The 27,522-nt window shown below is 52.4% G+C and overlaps 1 protein-coding gene and 1 non-coding gene across 3 annotated transcripts in view; one reads left to right on the top strand and one right to left on the bottom strand.

Moving 5' to 3' along the window:
* ITGAX (integrin subunit alpha X) overlaps nt 1-17,551 on the bottom strand; it is a 30,615-nt gene extending 13,064 nt beyond the window's left edge. Inside the window, exons 1-17 of one of the 2 annotated variants that reach the window (XM_012469953.2) lie at nt 17,017-17,551; nt 15,481-15,586; nt 14,761-14,864; nt 14,391-14,461; nt 14,137-14,248; nt 11,713-11,843; nt 11,478-11,623; nt 11,080-11,233; nt 9,820-9,970; nt 9,164-9,237; nt 8,869-8,998; nt 8,614-8,756; nt 8,294-8,434; nt 7,994-8,203; nt 698-828; nt 403-566; nt 112-266 (exon numbers count right to left, since the gene is read on the bottom strand). In XM_012469953.2, coding sequence (XP_012325376.2) covers nt 112-266; nt 403-566; nt 698-828; nt 7,994-8,203; nt 8,294-8,434; nt 8,614-8,756; nt 8,869-8,998; nt 9,164-9,237; nt 9,820-9,970; nt 11,080-11,233; nt 11,478-11,623; nt 11,713-11,843; nt 14,137-14,248; nt 14,391-14,461; nt 14,761-14,864; nt 15,481-15,586; nt 17,017-17,053 — 2,160 coding nt within the window. In that variant the 5' untranslated portion in view covers nt 17,054-17,551. The remainder of the gene's footprint in view (nt 1-111; nt 267-402; nt 567-697; nt 829-7,993; nt 8,204-8,293; nt 8,435-8,613; nt 8,757-8,868; nt 8,999-9,163; nt 9,238-9,819; nt 9,971-11,079; nt 11,234-11,477; nt 11,624-11,712; nt 11,844-14,136; nt 14,249-14,390; nt 14,462-14,760; nt 14,865-15,480; nt 15,587-17,016) is intronic. The other variant, XM_064362682.1, reaches the window with a different exon arrangement.
* Nucleotides 10,685-10,803, top strand: LOC135269128 (5S ribosomal RNA). The gene has a single exon (XR_010337436.1). It is a non-coding gene; the product is annotated as a 5S ribosomal RNA (ribosomal RNA).
* Nucleotides 17,552-27,522: the final 9,971 nt, after the last annotated feature.

Genomic DNA, 27,522 nt, shown 5'->3' with positions numbered 1-27,522 from the left:
GGTCCCGTGCTGGGCTGAGCCACAGGGAGGCTGGAACGCAGCCTGTTCTGGCCTGCCCTGCCCTCTGCCAGCCCCAGCGCGGCCGCCACCCACGCCTGTGCCCAGTCGCACCGGGAGCAGCAAATCGAAGTTTTCACAGTGTGTCTTCAGCCCGAGGACTTGGACTCGGCTCAGACTCCGGCTCTTTGTTTCTTGGAAGGTGGCACGGGGACTCAGGCGGCCAGGGTCGAGGGCCAGGTCCAAGGTCACAGAGCTTTGGAGGTCACCTGTAGGTGGTCGCAGGGATGGCGTTGAGAGAGACAAAAACCCCTGGGGTGGACAACGTGCAGGATCGGAGACAGGCGTCCAGGGCTGGGGGACTCCAGAGGTCAGGGCGTCCTGGGTTAGAGGGAGAGGACTCACGGCTTCTGAGCAGGTTCTTGGAAATGTTGTCGATGTAAAGGCAGATGCTGGCGTATCCCAGGGGCTGGTCAGAGACCTCCTGCTCCCGGCACTCAAACGTAGACCGGGGGATCTCGCCAGGTATGAACTGCATGCTTGCCCTCACCCAGAGCACAGGTCTGGTCCTGCGGACAGAGCACTGACCTGAGGACAGCCCCTCGGCTCCTGGGAGCACAACATGGGGTGGGGTGAAGGGTGGGCACCCCAGTCTGGACCTAGGACTGCCTGGGGAGCATCCAAGGAAGGCTGCTCTCACCTGAGCAGGAACACCTGGCCCCGGGCCCCCACCGCCAGGTCCACCAGTCCATCCTGGGTGAGGTCCTGACCCCCGCTCAGCGCCTGCCCAAAATACTGCAGCCTGGGGGAGAGCTGGGAGCCCGCGATCCGCTGGCCAGAAGAGAAAAGGGTGAATCAGGCTGGAAGGCTGGGGAAGAACTTGGAGATAAGTAACAAGGGGAATACGGAGGTAGGGCCGCGGGGGAAGGACAGAAGGGGTGAGGTGTGAACAGATGTCACCAAGAAGAGTCTGAAAAGAGGAGGTAGGGGTGGGGAGATGGTTGCTAAGAAAGAGATGTAGGAGTGGAGATTGGAAGGGTGTCCTGGTGACCCGAGTGTCATTCATTCAGTCAGTCTCTAGTTCCAATTCTGACTCCTCCACCTCTGAGCCACGAGGTGGGGGGCAAGGACTCAATCTTTCTGTGCCTCGGTTTCCTCATCTTTCACATAAAGATACTATGAGCTCAGAGTTTAGCTGTGCACAGGAGAGGAATTCCTATGGTTCTTAGAACAGCACCCGGAACATGACCAGCAGTCCATAACATATCACAATGAGTATTAAGGCTGCAAGGGACCTCGGCGCTCGTCCAACCTCATCTCCCTCATTGCACAGATGCAGGAGAAAGGTGGGGACAGGGCCAACCCATAGAGCCTTTAAGAGGCTGACTCCGGACGTAACACCAGACCCTTCAACCCCAAGCCCAAGTCCCCTTTTTGTTTCTTGCTGTCACTCTGTCTCTTCGAAGGACAAGAAAAAGCTAGGATGGTGGGGGGAGTGGTGACAGCCACACCCAGATTCCACCCTCCTGGGCACTGCCTCGCCTGTGGAATGTATCCCCTTCATTCCCAGTGCTCATGTTATGCCCAGTCCCTGAAAGAATGTGCCCTTTAAATCTCTGTGCACCCCTTGAAGCTAGCAGACATTAAAAGCAATAATAATGGGCCAGGCGCGGTGGCCACGCCTATAATCCCAGCACTTTAGGAGGCCGAGGAGGATGGATCATCTGAGGTCAGGAGTTCCAGACCAGCCTGGCCAACATGGTCGAACCCCGTCTCTACTAAAACTATAAAAATTAGCTGGGCATGTTGGCACACACCTGCAATCCAAGCTATTCAGGAGGCTGAGGCAGGAGAATCGCTTGAACCCAGGAGGTGGAGGTTGCAGTGAGCCGAGATTGCACCACTGCACTCCAGCCTGGGCGACAGAGCGAGACTCTGTCTCAAAAAGCAAGTAATAATAATGGGCCAGGAACACCGGCTTGTGCCTGTGGTCCCAGCTCCTCAGGAGGCTTTGGCAGAAGGATCTCTCGAGCCCAGGAGTTTGGGGCTACAGTCAGCTATGATTATGCCACTGCACTCCAGCCTGAGCGACACAGTAAGACCCTGTCTCTAAAAAAGAAGAAGAAAAAGAAAAGAAAAAAGAATAATAATAAAATTTAAAAAGAAATTGACCAATCACTGAGGGAGTCCAGAAAAGCTCGGTGTACCCCTCTAAATCTAAAATAAAAGTTCAAAAATAAAAATTAAAAAAATTGGTTAAAAACACTAACATCGTTTGAGCCTTTAGCAAGGCGAAATCTTTTTGCTGGTGGAGAGTCTTGCCTGATGGTGACATGGCTGACTGATCACAGTGGCAACTGCTGGAGGTTGAGATGGCTGTGGCCGTTTCTTAAAATAAGACAGCGAGGAAGTTTGCTGTATGGTCGGAGTCTTGCTCTCATGAAATTTATCTGGAGCATGCGATGCTGACTGATAACATTTTGTCCACCATAGAGTTTCTTTGAAAGTTGGAGTCAATCCTCTTAAACTCTGTGCTGCTTTATCAACTACATTTATGTAATATTCTTTTTTTTTTTTTTTTTTTTGAGACACAGTTCTACTCCGTCACCCAGGCTGGAGTGCAGAGGTGCGATCTTGGCTCACTGCAACCTTCACTTCCCGGGTTCAAGCGATTCTCCTGCTTCAGCCTCCTGAGTAGCTGTGATTACAGGTGTGTGCCACCACACCTGGCTAATATTTTTGTATTATTAGTAGAGACAGGGTTTCACCATGTTGGCCAGGCTGGTCTCAGTCTCCCGACCTCAGGTCATCCGCCCGCCTCAGCCTCCCAAAGTGTGGGGATTACAGGCGTGAGCCACTGCGCCCAGCCTGTTTATGTAATATTCTTAATCTTGTGTATTGTCATTTCAGTAATGTTCATAGCATCTTCACCAGGAATAAATTCTCTCTGAAAAAAAAAAAAAAAGGCCTTATCTTGCCTCTTATATCGGCAAATTTCATCGTGAGATTGCAGCAATTCAGGCTCCACTTCTAATTCTGGTCCGCTTTCTATTTCCACCACATCCATAGTCACTTCCTCTCCCTGAAGTCTTAAACCACTCAAAGTCATCCATGAGAACTGGAATCAGCTTCTCTCAAACTCTTGTTAATGTTGATATTTTGGCCCCCTCTCATGAATAATGAATGTTCTTAATGGCATCTAAAATGGTGAATTTTTTCCAGAAGGTTTTCAATTGACTTTGCCCAGATCCATCAGAAGAATCACTACCTATGGCAGCTTTAGCGTTATGAAATGTATTTCTGAAATAATAAGACTTGGAAGTCGAATTTACTCCTTGGTCCATGGACTGCAGAATGGACATGTGTTTGCAGGCATGAAAACAACACGGACCTCCTTGAACTTCTCCATCAGAGCTCTTGGATGACCCGGTGCATTGTCACTGAGCAGCAAACTTTGGAAAGAAATCTATTTTTCTGAGCAGCAGGTCTCCAGGGTGGGCTTAAAACACTCAATCGACCACGCTGCAGACAGACGTGCTGTCACTCCAGCTTTATTCCATTTCTAGAGCACAGGAAGGGTAGATTTAGTATCATTCTTCAGGGTCCTGGGATTTTCAGAACGGTAAATAAGCAATGACTACAACTTGAAGTCCTACCAGCCGCATTAGCCTCTAACAGGAGAGTCAGCCTGTCCTTTGAAGCGTTGAAGCCAGGCATTGACTTCCCTGCCCTGAAAGTCCTAGACGGCATCTTCTTCCACCAAAGCCCATTTCATCTACATTGAAAACCTGTTGCCGAGTGTAGCCACCTTCATCAGAGATTTTCTGGAGAACTTGCTGCAGCTTCTCCATCAGCACTTGCTGCCTCCCCTTGTGCTTTTATGTTTTGGAGACGGCTTCTTGCCTTCAACCTCATGAACCCACCTCTGCTGACTTCAGACTTCGCTTCTGCAACTTCCTCATCTCTCTCAGCCTTCGTAGAACTGAAGACCATTTGGGCCTTGCTCTGAATTAGGCTTTGGCTGAGGGGAATGTTATGGCTGCTTTGGTCTATCCAGATCACTCAAACTGCCTTCATAATAGCAGTTAGGCCGTTTCACTTATTATTCATATGTTCACTGGAGTAGCACTCTTAATTTCCTTCAATAACTTTTTCTTTGCACTCACAATTTGGCTAACTGTTTAGCGCAAAGGGCCTAGCCTTTAGCCCGTCTTGGCTTTTGACACGGCTTCTTCACTGAGCTTAATCATTTCTAGCTTTTGATTCAAAGTGAGAGACATGTGCCAGACGTGGTGGCTCATGTCGGTATTCCCAGTTGGTTGGGAGGTCGAGGCCAGCAGATCACTTGCGGTCAGGAGTTCAAGACCAGCCTGGCCAACATGGCAAAACCTTGTCTCTACTAAAAAATACAAAAATTAGTGAGGCATGTTGGCACGCACCTGTAAACCCAGCTACTCGGGAGGCTGATGCCGGAGAATCACTTGAGTCCTCGAGGGGAAAGTTGCAGTGAGCTGAGATCACATCAGTGCACTCCAGCCTGGGTGACAGCGTGATACCCTGCCTCAATCAATAAATAAATACTGAGAGACATGTGACTCTTCCTTTCACTTAAAGACCATTGTAGAATTATTATTTGGCTTAATTTCAATATCGCTGCATCGCAAAGAATAGGGAGGCCAGAGGAGAGGGAGAGAGAGCCCGGGGAACTATCAGTGGTGGAGCAGTCAGAGCACACACATTTATGAAGTTCGCCTTCGTATATGGACAAGCTTCGTGGTGCCTGAAAACAATCGTAACATCAAAGATCACTGATCACAGATCACCGGCACAGACGTGATAATTACAAAAAAGCCTGAAACACCGTGAGAATTACCAAACGTGACACAGAGACACAAAGTGAGTGCGTGCGGTTGGATAAACAGCGCCGATCCACTCGCTCAGTGCAGTCGCCAAACACCGTCACCGTGTAAAACACGCAGTGTCTGCAGAGCGAAGAAAACAAGGTACACCTGCATGTGATGGGTCGTGGGATGGAGTGGAAAGAAGGAAAAAATCATGGTGGGGCAGTGAATCCAGAAAGGCGGCCTCTTAGAATCAGGCCTGTGGGTGTGACCAAGCAATATTTGTAACCCAGGGTCTACACAAATATACCTCAAAGCCACCGCAGCAAAGGAAAGTCAAACAAATCTGTACAGACCGTTTGCAGTTTCATGACAACACGTGGGCCCTTGTTATTCTCAATAGTCTTTCACCTTCTTCTTTAGATTCCCCTTCCATTGTTAGACTACGTGGTTTTCGTTTCTTTGTTTTGAGATGGATTCTCACTCTGTCACCCAGGCTGGAGTGCAGTGGTATAATCTCAGCTCACTGCAACTTTCGCCTCCTGAGTTCAAGTGATTTTCTTGCCTCAGCTTCTCAAGTAGCTGGAATTACAAGCATGCGCCACCACGCCCAGCTAATTTTTGGTAGAGATGAGGTTTCACCATGTTGGCCAGGCTGGTCTCGAACTCCTGACCTCAATTGATCCACCTGCCTTGGACTCCCAAAGTGCCGGGATTACAGGCGGGAGCCACCGCGTCTGGCCCGTTGTTAAACTATCTTAATGACAGTTATAACGGATTATAACAACCTGATGCCTATTGTGTGCCAGGCACTGTGATAAGCACTTCACACATACTAACTCATGTAATCCTCACAGCAGCAGCTCAATGAGGTTGGTTCTATTATTACCACCATTTTACCAATGAGAAAACAGCACAGAGAAGGTGAGTTACCTGACTGAGATCACACAGCTGGTGTGTGACAGAACTGCAGGGACCTTCCTTGGCACTTTTTTCTTTTTGGTAATGACTTTTTTGAGCTATGGACCACATAGCACACAAGTCACCCCTTTAAAGTATGTGACTTTAGTGGTTTCTGGTATATTTCGAGAGTTGTGAAACCACTACCACAATCAATTTTAGAGCATTTCCACTACCTCAGAAAGGGACTCCACACCCATTAGCAGTCACCCTCATGCCCCTGGCTGTCCCCCACACCCAACCCTATGCAACTGCTCATCTACTTTCTGCCTGTACAGATTTGCCTGTTCTGGACCCTTGGCCTGAATACGTGTGGCCTTCTGGCTTCCCTCACTTAGCATATTTTCCAGGTGGAATTGCCAGATCACATGGCAACTCTATGTTTAACTATTTTTTTGGCGGGGGGGATGGAGTCTCACTCTGTCACCCAGGCTGGAGTGCAGTGGCACGATCTCGGCTCACTGCAACCTCCGCCTCCTGGGTTCAAGCAATTCTCCTGCCTCAGCCTCCTAAGTAGCTGGGATTACAGGCACCCGCCACCATGCCTGGCTAATTTTTTTTTCTTTTGTATTTTTAGTAGAGATAGGTTTCACTGTGTTGGCCAGGCTGGTCTCAAACTCCTGACCTCAAATGATCCACCCACCTCGGCCTCCCAAAGTGCTGGGATTACAGGCATAAGCCATCATGCCTGGCCTGTGTTTAACATTTTAAGGACCTGCCAGACTGGTTTCCAAAGCTGCTGAGTGGATTTACACCATCCCCAGCAGTGCACGAGGACACCCGGTTCTCCACAACCTCACCACACCAGTCATTTTCCGTCTTTGTTTCTAGCCATTCTAGTAGGTGAGAGGTGACATCTCATTATAGTTTTTAATGGCTGATGACTGATGACATAGAGAATCATTGTATTCACTCACTTGGTACCTCTTCTTTGGAGAAATGTCTATCCCTATCCAAATCCTTTGCCCTTTTTTTTTTTTTTTTCAGTGACACAGGGTTGTGCTGTGTCACCTGGGCTGAAGTGAAGTGACACAATCTGCAGCCTCAACCTCCTGGGCTCAGGCGATCCTCCCGCCTCAGCCTCCTGAGTAATTGGGACTACAGTTACTACAGCACCATGATGCCTGGCTAATTTTTAAAAATTTTTTTACAGAGATGGGCTCTCCCTATGTTGTCCAGGCTGGCCTCAAACTCCTGGCCTCAAGTGATCCTCCTGCCTTGGCCTCCCAAAGTGTTGGAATCACAGATGTGAGCCACCTCGAGCTGCCCCTTTGCCTATTTTTTAACAGGGCTTTCTTGACTTTTGCCAACAAAAGCAGCCCTTTGTTCTCGGGGAACCCTGCTCCCTTGGGTGGAGGGCTGCAGGAATGAGCATCTGGGTGGACCTTGATGGCAGGAAGGAATAAAATCATGTAGCATCCAGGGAGGCAAGGGGTGAGTGAAAGGGCTTTTCTAGAGATGACTAGATCTAAGTGGTTAGCAGCAGGGAGCCCCGAGACTGCGCTCTGGGTTAGAGGTCTGAAGGCCAGAGCACCCCTCACCATCTCAGACCCACTCTGAACCAAGGCCCTTGTCTTCCCCGAGCCCCAGATTCTATCTGTAAAATGAGTTTTCTGTGCCTGGCCTGTGTAGCTTGTAAAACTGGCAGGGGGCTGGGCACAGTGGCTCATACCTATAATCCTAGCACTTTGCGAGGCCAAGACGAGAAGATCACCTGAGGTCACCAGTTCAAGACCAGCCTGGCCAACACGGTGAAACCCTGTCTCTACTAAAAATTAGAAAAATTAGCCAGAAGTGGTGGTGTATACCTGTAATCTCAGCTACTGGGGAGGCTGAGGCAGGAGAATCACTTGAACCCGGAGGCAAAGGTTGCAGTGAGTCGAGACCGTGCCACTGCACTCCAGCCTGGGTGACATAGCAAGACTCCATCTCAAAAAAAAAAAAAAAAAAAAAGTGGTGGGGGATGGATAGGCTGGGAGCGGAACCCATTCAGATGTCACGTCCGTGTGCAGAGCAGAGCACCCCTACTCCCCGCTCCCAGTCCCCACATCACACAGCATTTCCTTGCAACTACAGGGTGCTCAGAGTTGGGCAAGGGAGGTAGGAAGCGGTAAAAAGGGACAGTTTTCCAGTATGCCAGGTGGGGAGAGGCAAGGAGGAGGCTGCTGTAGTGACAGAAACGCATCCAGCCTCACCTGGCTGTAGGAGGGGCTGATGCTGGGTCCCGAGTATCCGGGAAACAGGTAGACAGCACCCCGGTCCTCCTCCTCTCCTGGGGCCCCAATGGCCACATCCGTCAGCTTGTCCCCATTCACATCCCCCAGCACTGTCAGAGCTGCCCCAAAGCGGCCCCAGGGGTGGCCCTGCTCCCCTCGGAGAACTGCATTACACCACCACCTGCTCCACTGCAGAACAAAAGCAGTGTCAGGCCCAACCCGGGCGATCCCTCCACCCACACCAGACCCCACCCAGCCCAGGTCCCATAGGCCACTCACCCCCCTGGGCAACGGGCACACGGACACCTGGCCCCCTCGGGTCTGCTCGTAGTAATGGGGGGCCCCGATGAGGATCAGGTCGGTGCTGCCATCGCTGTCCATGTCTATGGAGCAGAGGGAGGCCCCAAAGTAGGAGCCGACCTGGAGGGCAGAGGCTGGGTCGTGCTGCCTGCCTCGCCAGAGGCAGCCCTGAGGGCCAGGTCCCGCCTCTCCCCAGGTACCAGGACCTCCCCAAAGGCCCCCAAAGCCCCTCCCTCCTCTCCTCTGCCCCATCACCTCCCACACCCTCATCTTCGCCTCTGGCTCCCACCACGCCCAACCTGGGTCCCCGTGACTTCAGCCTTCATCCTCCATTGCCCGGACACCTGGGTGAAGATGACGGCCTTCCCGGTGTGCTGGTAGCGGGGGGCCCCCAGGACCAGGCTCTGTACCCCCTTCCACAGGGCCAGCTGGGTGGAGTAACCTGAGAGGTCCAGGCCTCAGCACAAAGGCCCTCATCTCCCCTCCCCAGAACCCTGGACCCCAGCCTGGGCAGCGCATCTCCCACCTGTCCCCAGCCCCTAGCCATTTCTCACCCAGGTAAGAGTCCCTCATGTCCACATTCTCCTGAGACATGTTGATGAAGGTGGGGTTCATATTTGGGGGGTACAGGAAGGCACCTCCAGACCAGCTGAAGCTCCCCACAGCCCCCAGGACGGGGCCATCCTGGGAGGAAAAGATTCCAGGGCTGAGCAGAGGCCAGAGCAGGAAGACAGCGTGTCCCAGAGATAGGCCTGCCGCCCGTGCCTCTCGCCCACCTGCCACCCACTCTGGCCTCCTGCTCCACCCCTCCCCTCACCACACATCATCAGCCTAAGGGGCCCCACTCACAGGTGTGAACACAGCACTGAAGCCTTCCTGCGCCATCTCCAATTCGAAGGAGCTACTGCTTGTAGTCTCGGTACCTAGGGGAAGGTGTGATGCTTGAGTGCCAGGGAGGGAGGCGGGCTTTGCCAGGTCCAAGAACACCTCAGCTTTAGGAGAAGCTAAGACTGGAGGCTACAGGAAGGGCTGGTGCCTGTGACAGGGACCAGGCTCTGCCCTCCAGATCGACTCCGACTTTGGGGACCCCCTCTGCTCCGTGGACATGAACAGCGACCACAGCACCGACCAGGTCCTCATCGGGGACCCTATTACTACGAGCAGACCTGAGGGGACCAAGTGCCCGTGTGCCCCTTGCCCAGGGGGGTGAGTGGCTGGTGGGACCTGGGCGGGATGGGGCCCGGTGTGGATGTTCTGCAGTGGAGCAGGCGGTGGTGTGAAATTATTCTCTGTGGGGAGCAGGGCCACTCCTTGGGCCGTTTTGGGGTGGTTCTGACAGTGCTGGAGGATGTGAATGGGGACAAGCTGACAGACATCGGGACCCCAGGAGGGCGGGAGAAGGGAGAACCAGGCTGCTGTCTGCGGGTTCCATGGAGCCTCGGGTGTTAAAGGGAAAGCGTTACAGCTGAGGATTTCCCAAGCGAAGAGCTCCCTTTCAGACTCACCCTCAATGGCAAAGATCTTCTCCTTCAGCTGGTTCTGAATATCTTTCAAAGCATCAAAGTCCTCCACTTTAAATATGTGTTCCTGGGAGGGCTTCGATGCAATGTCATTTAATTCTTTCCAGGAATTTCTGTCTTGAAAAGCTGATCCAACCTGTCCCCAGAAAAGATCACCTCAGTAAAAATAATGAATGGAACGTGCCTGTGTGCACTGGGTGTAGCATCCTCCAATAACCCTGCAGGATCGGCAGGATCGCACACATCAGACACAGGAGAAGCACGAGCCCCGGACGGCATCAGGGAGTTTAGGAGAAAGGACAACGGTCCCCAGGCTGGGCCAGAGTTTTCATCCTGAAGGCAGTAAGAGCCGACAGAGCTGGTGTTTCTACCCTTGAAAGAGATGTTTTTTGTTGTTGTTGTTGTTTGTTTTTTTTTTGTGATGGAGTTTCGCTCTTGTTACCCAGGCTGGAGTGCAATGGCGCGATCTCGACTCACCGCAACCTCCGCCTCCTGGGTTCAAGCAATTCTCCTGCCTCAGCCTCCCGAGTAGCTGGGACTACAGGCGTGCGCTACCATGCCCAGCTAATTTTTGTATTTTTAGTAGAGACGGGGTTTCACCATGTTGACCAGGATGGTCTCGATCTCTTGACCTCGTGATCCACCCGCCTCGGCCTCCCAAAGTGCTGGGATTATAGGCGTGAGCCACCGCGCCCGGAGATGTTGTTGGCGGTGGTTCACGCTTGTAATCCCTGTGCTTTGGGAGGCCAAAGTGGTAGAATTGCTTGAGGCCAGGAATTAGAGACCAGCAGGGGCAACATAGCAAGACCTATCTCTACCAAAAAATAAAAATAAAATAAATAAAAATCGCGTCTACGGCCATACCACCCTGAACGCACCCAATCTCGTCTGATCTTGGAAGCTAAGCAGGGTCGGGCCTGGTTAGTACTTGGATGGGAGACCGCCTGGGAATACCGGGTGCTGTGGGCTTATGAAAAAAGAAAAAAAAAATGAAAAAAAAAAAGAAAAATAAAATAAAATAAAAATCGCCAGGCGTGGTGGTACACACCTGTGGTTCCAGCTACTGGAGAGGCTGGGGTGAGAGGATCACTGCAGCCCAGGAGTTCGAGGCTGCAGTGAGCTAGGATTGCACCACTGCACTCCAACCTGGGAGACAGAGCGAGATCCTGTCTCAAAGAGAAAAGCAAGAGAAGCTGCCCTGAGAGGAAGCCGAGGGAGAAGGGGGAAGGCGTCGCCATGCCCTACCCCAATTGCATAGCGGATGATGCCTGCTTTGTCCGCCATGGGGATGACATCATCATAATCCAGCCAGTCGCCTTCTTTCTTCCCATCAGTGATGACAATGAGGATCTTGGTGGCATCCCTGCGGGCCCCATTTGAGGCAAGGAACAATTCCCTCCTATCAGGAAAGAAGAGGTCTTAGAGGCCTGTGAACAAAACCACACTAGTCACTGGTGCCCTTGTGAAAATGAGAAGGTGCCCCTTCCTTTGGGAGGCCCCCGTCCCACCCAGAGGTTCCACCTTGGCAAGGGTATCACGGGCTGGATTTCGGTCCCTGCCTATCCCCTTCTTGTGGAGACAGATGAGGCCCAAGGGAAGACCTGGGTGCTTTGGGACTGTGTCCGGGAGAAGTCAGGACTCACACAACTTTTTGAATGGCGGTGGCCGTGTGTGTGTACCCTCCCAGCTGGTAAACAGAAGCCAACAGGCTGAGGGGGTTTGAGCTGTCCCTGAATTCCTTGAAAGTGAAGTGTGTTCGGAATTTGCTGGAGAACTGCATCAGGGAAAACTGGGAGAAGCACACAGGGCCGGGGCTGAGACCATTTCACCAGGGTCCAAGCACCCACCCCCAGCAGCCTCCCTCCTACGAAGGCACACCTGGGTGCTGGGTCTCTGGAAGTGGCTCATCACAGCTCTCACGAAGCTCTTCATCGTGGCAAAGTTGTTGTATGAGATGCTGCCCGAGCCATCGATCAGGAACACAATGTCCTGCTCCTGTCTCGGGCACTCTGGGGAAGGAGGCGGCACGGGTCCTCCAAGGGACACTCCCAGAGCCCAGGACCGTGGCCTCTTGGCCACAAGAGCTCACTCTCCCATCACCCTTCCTCCCCTAAGCCCCTAGTCTGGCGATGGGAGTCAGGCTCCACACCCTGGGTCCTCTCCTCATCGGGGGCAGGGCTTCCCTACCCCCTGCCTGAGACAAGCCCCTTCATTCTCTTACAGTTGCATAAAGAGTCTGTGTTGAAGCTGCTCACTCCTGCGAAGCCAGCCCAGTCGATAAGAAAGTAAAAGTCAGACTGGGCACAGTGGCTCACGCCTGTAATCCAAGCACTTTGGGAGGCCTAGGCAGGAGGACTGCTTGAGCTCAGGATTTCAAGATCAACCTAGACAACATAGTGAGACCTCACGTCTACTAAAAATTGTTAAAATCAGCTGGGTGAGGGCATGGTGGCTGTGGTCCCAGTTACTCTGGAGGCTAAGGTGGGAGGATCACTTGAGCCCAGGAGTCAGAAGCTGCAGTGAGCTGTGATTGTACCACTGCACTCCAGCCTGGGTGACAGAGTAAGACTCTGTCTCTTAAAAGAAAAAAGCCAGGAGGATTTCTCCAATTCGGATGGCAGGAAGTGAGGGCCTCCCCCTCCACCCTGGATATCTGTGCCCTCCCTGGACCCTCCCCTCTTCCTTCCCCAGTGTCACCCCATCCAGCAATGATACAACCTGACCCCAGCCCCTGGCCAGTGTTTGTCCTCACTGCTCAGTGCTGAATGGTAGTTTGTTTTCTTGTTTTGTTTTATGTTTTTGATTTTTTTTTTTTTTGAGATGGAGTCTTGCTCTGTTGCCCAGGCTGGAGTGCAGTGGCATGATCTCGGCTCACCAAAACCTCCGCCTCCTGGGTTCAAGCGATTCTCCTGCCTCAGCCTCCTGAATAGCTGGGATTACAGGCGCACACCACCACACCTGGCTAAAATTTTTGTAGAGATGGTGTTTCACCATGTTGGTCAGGCTGATCCCAAACTCCTGACCTTGTGATCCACCCACCTAGGCCTCCCAAAGTGTAGTTTTATTAATTTTTTTTTTTTAGGCAGAGTCTCGCTGTGTCACCCAGGCTGGAGTGCAGTGGTGCAATTGTAGCTCACTACAGCCTCCAACTCCTGGGCTCAAGCAATTCCCCTGCCTCAGCCTCCCGAGTAGTTGGGACTACAGGTATGTAACACCACACCCAGCTACTTTTTATTTTTATTTTTGTAGAGATGAGGTCTCACTCTATTGCCCAGGCTGGTCTCAAACTCCAGGCCTCAAACAACCCTCCTGCCTTGATGGTTAATATTTTAAATTAATCATCCCAGGAGTAGCCACACACTGGGCCTGTTCTGTTCCCAGTTTAAATACGGGCCCCCACTCCCCTCCTGCGTGAAAGCAGCATCTGCCCCGGGAAGAGGACGTTCTTCTAGCACCTGGAGGGGAGACCCCCTTTCATGCGACCTCTCAGTGTCCCTCTGCCACAGAGGCCTCCACTAGAGAGATAGGCATCCTGGGCATTCTGATGGGTGCCAGGCCCCTGTGGATGGAGTCTGGACCCACAGAGGTGCTGGAAGGCACACCCTATTTGCAGCCAGACGTCAGTCTCACCAAGGGCTTGAGAGCAAATGTGAAACCAGGGGGAGGCCTCAGCCCACAAGGTCTGAAAAGCCCACTGTTCAGCTTCCTTATCTTTCTTCCCCATCAACACGAGGGAAGCAGGCCCTGCACCTCAACCTGCATGTGCACACGCATGCACACATGTGTACACACACGCACATGTGTGCATGTGCGTGTGTGTACATGCATGCGTGCACACACACATACACATACACACACGCTGCTCACACTGTACTTTCACTGACCTTTCCTACTGCACAAACCAATTAGTCATATCCCAGGACCCAATGGATAAAAACAGATCCCCTTCTCTAAAAATAACAGCAGCAGGCCTTCACGGGGCTGTCGCCTGGTGCCAGCTGCTGTGCTAACCCCTGACCATGAATCATCTTGTGTTACTTCAGTGCTGGGTGTGTTATTCTCCCCATCCAACAGATGAAGAAACTGAGGCTTGGAGAGGTTAAGATCGCAGGAAAGGTCACGCGGCGTGTGGGTAACTGCAGGGTGTGTGAGCAGCGGCGTCGGAACCACTGCACCACGCGGTAACTCTTTTTCCAGAGCCCCTCTTTCTGATCTACTCTGGCAAGAGTGTCTCTGGCCCACTGCACCCCTAGTTGGATGCACGTGAGCTCCTCAAAGCCCTCTGGTGGCCCCGACACTCACCCTGCATGGATGCCGGGAGCCTCTGGGTGAGCTGGGCAGGGCTCAGGAGGAAGCAGAGTCCGGTCAGGTACATGTTCCTCCCGCACGCATGGTGCACGGTGGGGCCGCAGGCCTGGGGACACAGCGGGCTGCTGGAGGGCTGCCCCTGCACCCTCGCATTCCGGCACCTCCACCCTACACGAGACCCCCAGCCCCCGAGGTCCCGGGTCCCCCCTCCTTCCCGCAGGGGCCTCCTGTGACCCAGGGCCACTCACCAGCAGCTGGGAGGGGCTGGTGGTAGCCACCAGGGACAGGCCCAGGGACATATTCACCGCCTCCGGGGGAACTGCAGGGACAGATATGTGCATGGTCACCCTCAGGGGGACAGACAAGGCTGTGGAAGAGCTGGGCAGGGGTCACCTCCACCTGGGAGACAAGGAAGTCTGACAGTAAAGGGGGCTGTCGGGTCTTGACAGAGCTGCAGGGGTGCAATGGGCTGGGAGGCCTTGAGGGGCTAGGAAGCATGTCTGAGGGTGAGAGTCTCAGACACAGCAGAAGCTGGAAGTGAAACTCCGATGAGCACAGGGCCCCGGAGCAGGGGAGCCTGGGAGCCTGGCCCTGGTTCCTGGGCAGCCGGTGACTCACCCTGCAGGCCGATGGGCTGACAGGAGCCGGTGATGTAGCTGCACTGGTAGAGGCCGCCTGTTTGATTGGCAGCCGTCATCTCGTGGGGGGCTCCAACCACCACCCTGCAGGGAGAGAAGACACTGGAGGTGAGAGCGTGGACAGTGGGCACAGCTGCCCTCCGGCGAGTTCACGTTTCCTCTCCCAGCCTCGGCTTCCTCATCTGCAAGATGGGTTTTAATAATTTAAATTCTACAGGGGAGGGATTTGTCTGTTGGATTTTCTGGCGTATGGAGACATAGTAGATGCTCAAGAAATATTTGTTGAGTCTGGGCGCGGTGGCTCACACCTGGAATCCCAGCACTCTGGGAGGCTGAGGCAGGAGGATCCCTCGAGCCCAGGAGTTCGAGACCAGCCTAGGCAACATAGTGAGACCCTGTCTCTCTATATTTTTAAATGTGTACAGAAAAAGAAAGAAAAAACAAATAAGTGTTTTGTGCACGACTGATTCCGACTCACAGGTTGCTGTGTCCCCTGTGACGAGCCTGGCACTGCACTGACTGCTCTGTAAATGTTAGCTGTGAGACCAGGCCTGCTTTCAGGGCAAATCTGCAGAAGCCAGGGCAGTCACTACACCAGCAGAGAGGAGAGTTTGCAAATAACAGGGCAGGGTGGGGAGCACGGGGCCCTGAGCAGGGAGAGGTTGGATGGAGCCGAAGGCCGGCACCATCCGGGCCTCACCAGGAGTTGGCGTACTGGACCACAGTGTCTCCAAACCCCGCGCTGTCCACATGGAAGGCTGTCGGCTGCTCTGTGTCCAAGTTGAAACCCAGAGAAGTCGCTAAGGCTGGGGAGGAGGTGGGAAGAGAGCTTTGGAGAAGGGTCTTCCTTCTGCCCGGCTGCCCCCCACCCCCGGCCCCCGTGGGGGCCTCTAAGTCTGATGCCTGGGGTGCCTGGGTCTTCTGGACACCTAACTCATCCCCTTCTCTCCTTCCGAGGGTCCAGAGAGGCCCCTCGCCCACCATCCGCTGTCGAGTTTCAGTTCTCTGTTTCTGCAGAGCAGTACTAAGGTTCTAAAGAGGATCTTTCCCCACTGCGCCCCTGGGGTGCTATGTCCAGGAAAACTTGGTGACCAAAGGTATGCTGTGCACAGAGCACAAGCCTGGCACGTTCTGCCTATTTTAAAAATCTCTGAGGCCGGGCACGGTGGCTCACGCCTGTAATCCCAGCACTTTTGGAGGCCAAGGTGGGTGGATCACCTGAGGTCAGGAGTTCAAGACCAGCCTGGCCAACATGATGAAACCCTGTCTCAACTAAAAATACAAAAAAAAAATTAGCCGGGCACAATGGCGGGTGCCTGTAATCCCAGCTACTCAGGAGGCTGAGACAGGAGAATCACTTGAACCCAGGAGGCAAAGGTTGTAGAGAGCTGAGATTGCATCACTGCACTCCAGCCTGGGCAAAAAGAGCAAAACTCTGTCTCAAGAAAGAAAAATAAAAAGATTAAAACTCTCTGGAGTGTCATGACAACTGTCCTTTCTTCCGGCATCTCTGGAACTCTCCCAAAATTGATTCATCCATATCCTCTCCCTCCATGTGGGAAGTAAAAATGTTCCTCCTTAAAGTTTCCTTTCTTGTTAAAGAATAAATCATAAGTGTTATTATTTAACAAGAGAATAACACTTGTTAAAGAATATCCTCTTGTTAAGCCCTATCTTATGTAGCTGTTAAACATGCCATGCTTACAGGCACATGGTACATACTACGTCCTTGTACTTTAACCAAGATATCTGTGCTGTACGTGCTCACAGGCATGTCCCAGCTCTCCATTGCTTTTACCTGTTTAGAAAACTTTTAAGTTGTTAGCCAATCAGGTTTTAGTTTAGATTGTAAGGTTTGGCTCCAGCCAACAGAGGTCAGACACAGCAGTAAGGACGACCCCAAATGGGTAGGGGATAAATACGTCTGCTTTTCCTTTGTTAATTGCACTCGCCTGGCAAGATGGCTGGTGAGAGTACCCCTCCTGCAGTCCAGGAGGTAAAAATTGTGTTGTTGAAAGATCCTTTGTCTCAGTGCTGACTGCTCTTTGCAGCACCGAGCATCTGTTTCCGACACTCCACAAACTCCAGATCCCAAACCCTACGTGCCAGCCTCTCCCTCCTGCCTGAGTCTCTCTTCCTACCCAGATCCTGAGCCCCCAGCCTTAACCCTCAGTTCAGGGCCTTGGCTCCCTTGGGCCTGGGTCCCCAGTCCCACTTCGTTGGGGCCCAGACTCACCTGTGAACAGGAGGAGTGCTGTCCTGGTCCTGGTCATGACTGGAAGGTCAGACGCGAAGCTCCGAGCTCCTGGGCTGTTTCAGGAAGAGCTAGACCAACGTACTGAGGAAGCAAGTGGCCAGAGAGGTGGCCAGGCGCAGGGAGAAAGTTGTCAGGATGAGTCAGAGGGGGCGGGCAGAGAACGCAACTGAACCAAGGACCGGCCCACACGCCCACCCCCTGGCCGGAGTCACTCTCATCAAGTGACTTGGCTTGATGCTCTTTGAGTGGATGCAAATCCTGCCCTACCCTCCCAGGCTCCCCCGTGACTGGCAGAAGGTGCCCTTGACCCTGAAATTTCAGCCAGACTGGGGGGGGGTGGGCAGAAGCCAGCCCTTCAGGACCCTGAAGGAAACCCTGGTGGAAACCCTCCACTCTGACCTGGAAAGTCTGGGCCAAGGAATGGGGCATCCGGGTCCCTAGGAGGAGCACAGAGCGAGTATTTGTTCATTCACTCCTTTATTCATCATTAACTCAAGAAGCCTAACTTGAGCCTGGAGATGCAAGCCCTCTGCTAGGTGGAGAAGAACATTTAAACCACAAAGCCCCAGCCCTGGTGTCAGCGGAGAGGCAGATACATAAATAAGAAGCTCACTGCTGTGAGGGGGAAGAGCAGAGACCATAGGGTGCCTCACCCAGGCTGGGAAGGTGTGGCTCTCTGGGAGGGCTTCCTGGAAGAGGCGGCGCTTGAGCTGAGCATTGAAAGCAATCGAACTGGGGAGATGACAGGGCAGCCAGACATGGACAAGGCAGGGGACAGGAGGGCCTGTGTGTAAAATCAGTGATGGGAACCAGACAGTCGGAGGTGGGAAGTGGTAAGAGACAAGGTCAGGGATGATGGGAGGAGGAGAAAGGGAAGCAGGCCCCAGGCCCCGGAAGCTGCCCTACTGTATGTACATCAATTTTTTTTCTTCTTCAGAAACAGGATCTTGCTCTGTCACCCAGGCTGGAGTGCAGTGGTGTGATCATAGCTCACTGTAGCCTTGAACTCCTGGGCTCAAAGGACCTCCCGCCTCAGCCTCCCAAGTAGCTGGGACTATAGGATTGCACCACTGCACCTTAATTTTTTTTATTATCATTATTATTATTTTTTTTTCAAGACGGAGTTTTGCTCTTGTTACCCAGGCTGGAGTGCAATGGCACGATCTCGGCTCACCGCAACCTCCGCCTCCTGGGTTCGGGCAATTCTCCTGCCTCAGCCTCCCGAGTAGCTGGGATTACAGGCACGTGCCACCATGCCCAGCTAATTTTTTGTATTTTTAGTAGAGACGGTGTTTCACCATGTTGACCAGGATGGTCTCGATCTCTTGACCTCGTGATCCACCCGCCTCGGCCTCCCAAAGTGCTGGGATTACAGGCGTGAACCACCGCGCCCAGCCCTATTATCATTATTTTTAATAGAGACAGGGTTTCCCCATGTTGGCCAGGCTGGTTTCAAACTCCTGGCCTCAATCAATCCTCCTGCCTCAGCTTCTGAAAGTGCTGGGATCACAGGTGTGAGCCACCACACCCAGTAAAGTCACATTGCTTTTATCCTGAGGGTAGAGGGGAGCATTGAAGGAAATGAATGGGGACCACATTGAAGGGAATGAATGGGGACCACATCCCCTGTCATTGCTGGGAGAGATGAGTGCGTGTGGAGGGCTTGGGAGAGCAGGTGGGAGCCTGGGCTGCCTTCTGTGATCATTGCTGTGCTGTGACAGCCATTCTGGTGGGAAGGGGGTGTCTGTGGAGCCTCCGAGAGAGAGGTCGGAGGCAGTTGGGTATGTGGGTCTGGACCTCAGGAACAGCTCGGTTCTGGACCCATCGGCAGAAGTGCCAGGCGAGGTCCTGGCGAGAGTGTGACAAGGGAGGTGTGTGCGAGCCATGGAAACAGCAGCCGCGGCCACAGAGCAGGAGACCTGAAGACTGAGGAGGCCCCACAGGGAGGCGGGAGGAGACCGGGAGAGAGACGGGCAGGCGGACCGGGGACACAAACCACGGCGCAGGCTGCCAGACATCCAGTGAGGCAGGAGACGAGGACGTTCCCAACTCTGGCCCCAGAGGCCATCAGAGACCCCGGAGTGGGCCACGCTGGGGCAGCAGGGAGGCCACACTGGCGTGGGCCGAGGAGGGCCAGGTGCGAAGAAGGCAGCAGCGCCATCACCTGGAGGGAGAGCCTCGGACCCCACACTTCTGAGCACCATGGCTGGGAGAGGGCCCTGGAGAAAGTGGGAGACGAGGAAAACCGCAGAGAGAGAAGATGGTGGGTTGAACGCCAAGAAGGAAATAGCAACAGAAAAACTCGAAAAAGAGGAAGAAGTGGCGCAGGTTCTGGAGAGGATTAAAAAAAGAGAGAAACCAGCAACTGGGGACTCAGGGCTGGGCTTATGGGCAGGGTGAGGGCCAGAGAGGCCTCGCCTTTGAGGAGGCCACGATCCTGGGCTTGCCAGCCCCTTTCTCCTGGTTGAGGCCCACCTCCGGTGGAGGAGGCAGGAGAGGAGGACCCCAGATGCATGAGAGACCCCATCTCCTCTCAACTGCCCACTGACTCCCACGGTACCCCAGGCTCAGTCAAAGTGAACTCAAATTGGAAGAAAGCCACGGTGAGACCATTTGCTTTTGGAACAGACAACTCAGGCTCAGCAAAGAGGAAGACAGGAAGCATCCTCATCTCAACCCACCCCCTTTACAGAGGAGAGCCGTGGGGCTTGCAACCAGGACCTCAGGGAGTCTAAAACTCACAGCCCCACTGCAGTGAATCACGACTTGATGTTTCCAGAGGAAAGATGGCAGCCGGGGAAATGATGTAAGCAAGGAAGGAGGGGGCTGCCCATCACCCACCTCCTCAGCCCTGTGGGATCCTGAGTCAGGGGAACCCAGCTCCCCACCCAGCCCCTTGGGGTACTCAGAGCCCAGGCTGAGCCCATGGCAAAAGGTCAAGGGTAGAGGGAGGGTCTGGGGGAGTCTGGAGAGCAGCCAGCCTGTCCTGGGCTGATCCTCACCCGATCAGCTCCTGCTCCATCCCTGAGCCCAGGGGCTCTGGTTGAAGGAGGTTCCAGCAGGGCAGCAGGTTGGGGTAGGGGGGCGTGGTTCTGGCACGAACAGGGAAAGAGGTGGATATGGAGAAGCCAGGTCGAACGCTGCTGCTGTAATTCAAATCTGATTTGTCTATAAGTGGAACGGAAAAATTTGGGGTCTGTCTCCTGGGTCCTTTGTTTTCTATGGAAAGAAGAGAACAGAAACCTTGTGGGCAGAAACCCTCGGATTTCTGGGTCCGTTTCCGCCCCACGCTCACCCACGGGGCCCTAGTGGAGTTACCCTAAAGTTTCCGCCCCGCCTCTCCCCGCTCGCAGTCGGTCTCACTTCTCTCTTTGAAGGACAATCCCTGCTGCACCCCCACATTTTCTTAACATGCAATTTATTTTAATTCTACAGTGTAGAAATACACACATACAGACAGAGGTACTTGGGAAGACGCTCTGCTCCAAAGGCGCGGCGTTCTGTCGGGATGTACGGTTTGGGAGCGCTGTCTGGGCAGCTCGGTAGGTGGAAAGGAGAAGCAGGCATGGGGTAACGACATGGGCGGCCGATGCAGGAGCGGCCGTGCTGACATTTATAGCACCACGCACCTTATTTATTTTCTTAGTAAAAACAATTTTTTTCTCCTCTCTTTTTTATTTTTATTTGTTTATTTTTTCAGTAGAGACAGGGTTTCTCTATGTTGGCCAGGCTGGTCTGGAACTCCTGGCCTCAAGTGATCCACCCACCTCGGCCTCCCAAAGTGCTGGGATTACAGGTGTGAGCCACCGTGCCTGGCTTCTTTTTTAAAATTTTAGATTCAGGGGATACATGTGCCGCTTTATGACACAGGTATATGGCAGGGTGCTGAGGTTTGCACTTCTGTTGACCCTGTCACCCAAACAGTGAGCAGAGTACCCAGTAGGTAGTTTTTGAACCCTTGCTCCCCTCCCTCCCTTTCTCCTTCTGGAGGCCCCAGTGTCTGTTGTTCCCATCTTTACGTACCTGTGTACCCAATATTCAGCTCCCCCTTATACACAAGAATATGCAGTATTTGGTTTTCTGTTCCTACGTTAATTCACTTAGGACTATGACCTCCAGCTGCATCCACGTTGCAGTAAAGGAAGTGATTCCATCCTTTTTCATGGCTGCATTGTATTCCATGGTGTGTGTAGCACGTTTTCCAAGCCACCATTGATGGGCATCCAGGTTGGTTCTGTGTCTTTGCTATTGTGCTTTGTTTGTATTAGCTAATTGAACCCTCACAGCAGCCCTGTGATGGGGGCCGCCGTCACCCCTGTTTCACAGATGCAAAATTGAGGCATGGAGAAGTTGGGTCGTCTGACTCAGGTCACCCAGCTAGTTCGGGCTGAGGACAGGACTCAGGGTGCTGGAGTCTTGAGTATTTTGCTAATGACTTGACTTCCTCCTCTCTGCCCTAACAGCTGCCTGGGGCACATTTGTTCCCCATACCACTCATCCCACACACATGGGCTGCCCACGGGACCTAGGCTCTGGGCCGGCCACTGTGAGAAGTAAGACAAACAGGAAAGGGTCTCAGTCCTCAAGGAGTTACACCCCAAAGGGAGATCACACCCCAGAAGGAGATCACACCCTAAAAGTTTTACTAGACAGCAGAGTAACCCGAGGGAGGAAGGAAGTGATTAGCTCTGCTTGATGGATCGCAGAGGGAGAGGCTTGAGATGAATAAGGCTGTGCCCTGGTGCACCAGGGGCTGGACAGGGACTGCTGGCTTCCCCACAGTGGGACTGTGTCCTCCTAATCTTTCTTTTATTGTTTTTCAGAAACAAAGCCCTACTCTGTCACTCAAGCTGGAGTGCAGCGGTGTGATCAGAGCTCACTGTAGTCTCAACCTCCTGGGCTCAAGAGATCCTCCCACTTCAGCCTCCTGAGTGGCTGGGACTACAGGTGTGCACCACCATGTCTAGCTGATTTTTAAATGTTTTGTGAAGTTAGGGGTCTTGCTATGTTGCCCAGGATGGTCTTGAACTCCTGGCCTCAAGTGATCACCCCCACCACCTCAGCCTCCTAAAATAGGTGTGAGCCACCATGCCTGCCCCTTTTAACCCTTTTATCCCCAGTTCTTCGCATAATCCCTGGCATATGGGAGGCACACAATCCATATTTGATGCATGAATGAAGGGAAAGAATGGCAGAATGTTATCCAGGCAGCACGAGGATCTGATAGTTCCAGTCCCAATCACAGTTGCAGCTCACTTATGTGCCTGGGAAACAGCATTTGCTGCAATTGATCTAAGCTGAGGGTGGGGGGCGGGAAAGTTAATAATCAGTCTTTCTTAGTGAAGGATGAAAGGTGACACTCTCTAGATGACAGTTCATTGAAGGAAGGTACAGCAGTACCTCACTTCTCTTTGTCTCTCCAACAATAGGCATTGAATACTGAGCAGGTACAACCAGGGGTCAGTTCCTGTCTGTTGGTGTAGAATGGATGGGTGATGGGAGGGTGGATGGGTTTGTGTGTAAACAGGTGGATGGATGGAAGGATGGGGTGGTGGGTGGATGAAAAGGTGGATGGATGGAAGGATGAGGTGGTGGGTGGATGAGTAGATGGGTGGGTGGATGAAAAGGTGGATAGATGGAAGGATGGGGTGGTGGGTGGATGGGTAGATGGGTGGGTGGATGAAAAGGTGGATGGATGGAAGGATGGGGTGGTGGGTGGATGGGTAGATGGGTGGGTGGATGAAAAGGTGTATGGATGGAAGGATAGGGTGGTGGGTGGATGGGTAGATGGGTGGCTGGGTGGGTGAATATGTGGATGGATGGAAGGATGAAGTGGTGGGTGGATGGGTAGATGGGTGGATGAGTGGGTGAACAGGTGGATGGATGGAAGGATGGGGTGGAGAGTGGATGGGTAGATGGGTGGGTGGATGAACAGGTGGATGGGTGGGCGAAGGGGAGATTGCACAGGTTTGAAGCAAATAAACCAAATGCTCAGCCCCCCTCACCCACAGTCCTGCTCAATAATTGCATGAATCAGAAGCTGCCTGGAGCGATGCAAAAGTCACCCTTCTAAGAGGAAAACCAACTTGAATTGGTGCAAATTTGGAATAAAACAAGCCTGTTTAATTTGATTAACAGGATTCAGGAAACAAGTCAAGCAGAGGAAAGCAATGAGAAGCTGGGGAACGTGGCCAAAGCATCCCTGGTGGAAGGGAAAATGCTGGATAACGAGTAAAGGGAAGAGGGAAGAAGGAGCTCCTGCCGGCAAAGCCCCAGGAGAAATGAGGGCTGTCCCCACTCAGACTCCCATGCTGGCGAGCCATTTCACCACAATGAGAAGAATATGGATTTAATTTGTACTTAAATTCAGTGAAATAGACACACAGGAGAAAAAGGGAAGTGAAAACAAGTCACTGAGAAACCGGGGAAGAAGGGAGAAGAGGAAAGATTATAGAAAAGAGATGGTCACAGAAGGGAGCTTGGGTCTGCAGTGTTGTTGACAACACCCATACCTTCCATTCAAGGCTTCCATTTGAAGGTGGAGGCTCCCCTTCACCCACCCACCCACCACCCCATCCTTCCATCCATCCACCTGTCCACACACAAACCCATCCACCCTCCCATCACCCATCCGTCCTGCACCCACAGACAGGAAATGACCGCTGGTTGTATCTGCTCGGTGTCCAATGCACATTGTTGGAGAGACAAGGAGAAGAAAGCAGGATGGAGTGGGGAAAGAGGCTCAGTGACCAGGGGCTCTCCCCCAACCCTGACTCCAGCCTGGTCCCCGGGAGCTGTGAGCATGGATGGGTCCCTCCTTTGTTATAATGGAGCGAGCATAGAAAGTCAACACCAAGACAAAGGTATGCCAAATTGCAGGGTCTTTATTGCCGGCGGCCATGGAGGACTCGCGTGTCTCCAACCCGTGGCCCCGAAAGGAGGGTGTCAAGGCCTTTTATACCCGTAAAACCACCTCAGCAGTGAGGATGAGGGGCGGGGGTGGGGGTGAGGGGCTTCAGACGTTCTGAGGGCTAGTGGATTCTGTAAATCACCTCCTGGGCGGAGATGAGGGTGAGGGAGTCCGGACATTCCAGTGGATTCCTGGGCGAAGATGAGGGTGAGGGGCTCCGGACATTCCGAGGGCCAGGGGACTTTTGACCTTCTGATTGTTACTTAAGTGGTTCACAAAAGTCAAGATTAGCATTTGTTTACACATTGTCTGGGCAGGGTGGAAATTACAGTCCTTAATTACTTATTACAAGACGCAGGGGCCAAGATGGCGTGGGTTTGGACTGTTTGCCTGTCACATTTGGGTTACAGAGAGCAGTTTCAACAGAAAGCTGAGAGGTATGGTTGAGGTCTGCAGTTTATGGGGCTTTTATCATGTCACACTTGAGGCTGAAGTCTGGCCCCTGATTCTTCCTGAGTGGATTAGTCATTGCCTGCTGGCCATTCTTCCCCCTTTCTCCAGCTCATCCTACTGTCACCGAGGAGAAGAGGCTGCTCCCCTGCAGCCAAGACCACTCCCCAGAGATGGGGGCACTTGTGAGCCTTTGGCATCAATACAGCGATTGAGAAACTGGTGTTAACCCAGTGTTAACCCTCCAAGCAAGAGTTTTTAAAGGCGGGGTACATTTCAGGAAAGCAGAAGTTATAGGCAAAATCACAAACCGATACCTGGAGGTTATACCTTAGTTTGGCCCAAAAAGCCAGGATATCTCGAAGCAAGGCTTACAAGCCATAGGTGGGTTCAGAGATTCTTTGATTTGCAATTGGTTAAGGAAACAAAGCTTTGTCTAAAAACTTGAGGTCAGCAGGAAGGAATGTTAAGGTCTGGCCCATGGGAGTGACTCTTTCCAGGACCCTCAGGAAGAAATTTAGAGCAAAGAAGAGCGATCAGAGTTGAGTCTTCAGTTCCTCCTTATCGGAGGCCTACCTACCAGCAGATGGCATTTTCCATTTGGTAGGTAATATGGTTTGGATTTGCGTACCCACCCAAATCTCTTTTTTTTTTTTTGAGATGGAGTTTCACTCTTGTTACCCAGGTTGGAGTGCAATGATGCGATCTCGGCTCACTGCAACCTCCGCCTCCTGGGTTCAGGCAATTCTCCTGTCTCAGCCTCCTGAGTAGCTGGAATTACAGGCACGCGCCACCATGCCCAGCTAATTTTTTGTATTTTTAGTAGAGACGGTGTTTCACCATGTTGACCAGGATGGTCTCGATCTTTTGACCTCGTGATCCACCCGCCTCGGCCTCCCAAAGTGCTGGGATTACAGGCGTGAGCCACTGCACCTGGCCCCCACCCAAATCTCATGTTGGATTGTAATCTCCAGTGTTGGAGGAGGGGCCTGGTGGGAGGTGACTGGACCATGGGGGCGGATTTCCCCCTTCTTGTCATCATGAGAGTGAGTCAGTTATCACAAGATCTGGTTGTTTAAAAGTGTGTAGCACCTCGCCCTGCTCTCTCTTCCTTCCTCCTCCAGCCTTGTAAGACAGGACTCCTTCCTCCTCACCTTCCACCATGATTGTAAGTTTCCTGAGGCCTTCCCAGCCAGGCTTCCTATAGTGCCTGAGGAACCGTTAGCCAATTAAACCCCTTTTCTTTACAAACTACCCAGTCTCAGGTAGTTTTTTGTAGCAATGCAAGAAAGGAATATTATAGTGGGGTCTAGGTTTTTGAAGAACAACTCAGGGGCGTGTGTTAACACTCTTGGTTTTCTGGGCAACCACACATCTCGTGGCTCTCACTTCCTTGGCTACTGTAAAGTGACTGCTGCTTTCCTGCTTACCAGCTGCTCATTTGCTTCTCCAGATCAGCAAGGTGCCTGGAACTCTCCTTGAAGAAACTCAAGATTTTTCTTTATTTCCATGTATGGGGGAACCCAGCAGGCCTCTAAGAGGGGTCCCCGCTCTGTCTCAGGCACAGACAGCATCTAGTGATCACAGAATGATTTCATCTTAAATCCTTTTTAGGGTAAAAGGAGGGAGTGAGGGGATCCCTAGGGAAGTGAGGTGACAGAACGAAACAGAGCAGACATCCCTCCAGAGTCCCTATGAGAACTTGAGCCATCAGGGCCGTGCCCGGGAGAGGCTGGGCTGGAGATGCCTGTGTGAATTCGGAGAGAGAGAATTCCAAAGAGGAGGACTGATGCAGGGTCATCCCACTCAGCTTCTCTTTCTTGACCCTGGCTTGGTAGCAGGATCCGTCTCAACAGGCAAAAGTATGGCCGAACTTGGCAACCAGTGCGTTCAGTTCCCGCTCACTCAGCCCAGCCTGCAGAGGCGTCTATCCTTTAATGGCTGTAAGGGGTGGGGGGAAGATAAGGGGAAGGATTCTAGCAATTCTTCAAGTCTGCACCAAGATGGGAATGCCCACGGAGGAAGCAGAAAAGAAATTGCTCGATTGATCTATTTATCACAGTAGCTGGACCGGAGGATTGCAGAAAGACACCAAGACAATGAAATGAGAGCAGGTGAAGGCTGTTTATTCAGAGCTCGCTCTAGCCAGGGAGTTAGTCCTTTTTGGCAGAGACTCAAAAACAGGCAGCACAGTAGGAAAGCTTTGTAGTGGAAAATGGGAAGGCTTCAGGGATGCCCCAAGTGGGAGCTGCTGGCCTGGGAGGCTGCAGGTGGCTCACTGGAGCGGGCATCCTATGCGATTGACTGGGGGGCATATTTGGCTTTGTCTGGTTGGTCCTAAGTTGGAAGCAGGGACAAAAATTAGGAAGCCATCAATTATCAATTAAGTCCTGGACATGGGGCTGATTGTTAGTTATTACTAGGCCTCCTGGGCAAGTTGCTGCAGAGTTGGGGGCAGATTCTATTTTTATGTCCGATGCAGCCCAGATTCAAGGAGTTAGGCCACACCATGTGATGTCAGGGGCAGCAATGTCACACTGCAAGGGCGTGCGGCTGGAAAGCAGAATTCACTGGGGGTCAGAACTGTAACCACATCCCACAGTGGCTCAGATTAGGATTCTACTCTAAGTAGGAAGAGGAGGGTGGATACTGAAGGGATTCATTTATTTGGAAGCAAGAAATCCCAAGAAATAAAAGCAAGCAGACGTTCCTGGGCTTGGCCACTTATCACCAGATTTAGGTCCCATTTGTCACTCACTTTGTAGTCATGCTAGGGCAATTTGTCACTTGAAATTATGTACTTCTCTAATCCATCATAAAGTTCTTATCAGGCTGAATTCAACACAAGATTCTCCTTTGAAGACATCCAGGTGAACTCTGAGCCCACAGGAATTTAACTCCCCTGCAAGGACAGGCAGCTACAGGCACGCAGGCTGCAAGGACAGGTGATTAGAGGTACAGAGCTCTCTCCCTTCCTAGGGCAATTCAGGATTTCTGGAGATACTGAGGACTTTTATCTTTCAACATAAGGAAACAGAAATTCTTAACAGATTTTATTTAATTCAGGAGAGGAAATACCAAAGGACTGTCTAGAGGTGACGGTGTATTGTGTCACCCCACAGATA

This window comes from Aotus nancymaae, unplaced genomic scaffold (genome assembly GCF_030222135.1).
Source record: "Aotus nancymaae isolate 86718 unplaced genomic scaffold, 86718_ANA_hifiasm-v0.15.2.pri h1tg000049l, whole genome shotgun sequence".
NCBI classification, from domain to species: Eukaryota; Metazoa; Chordata; class Mammalia; order Primates; family Aotidae; genus Aotus; species Aotus nancymaae.
This window is presented reverse-complemented; position numbering and strand designations above follow the sequence as displayed.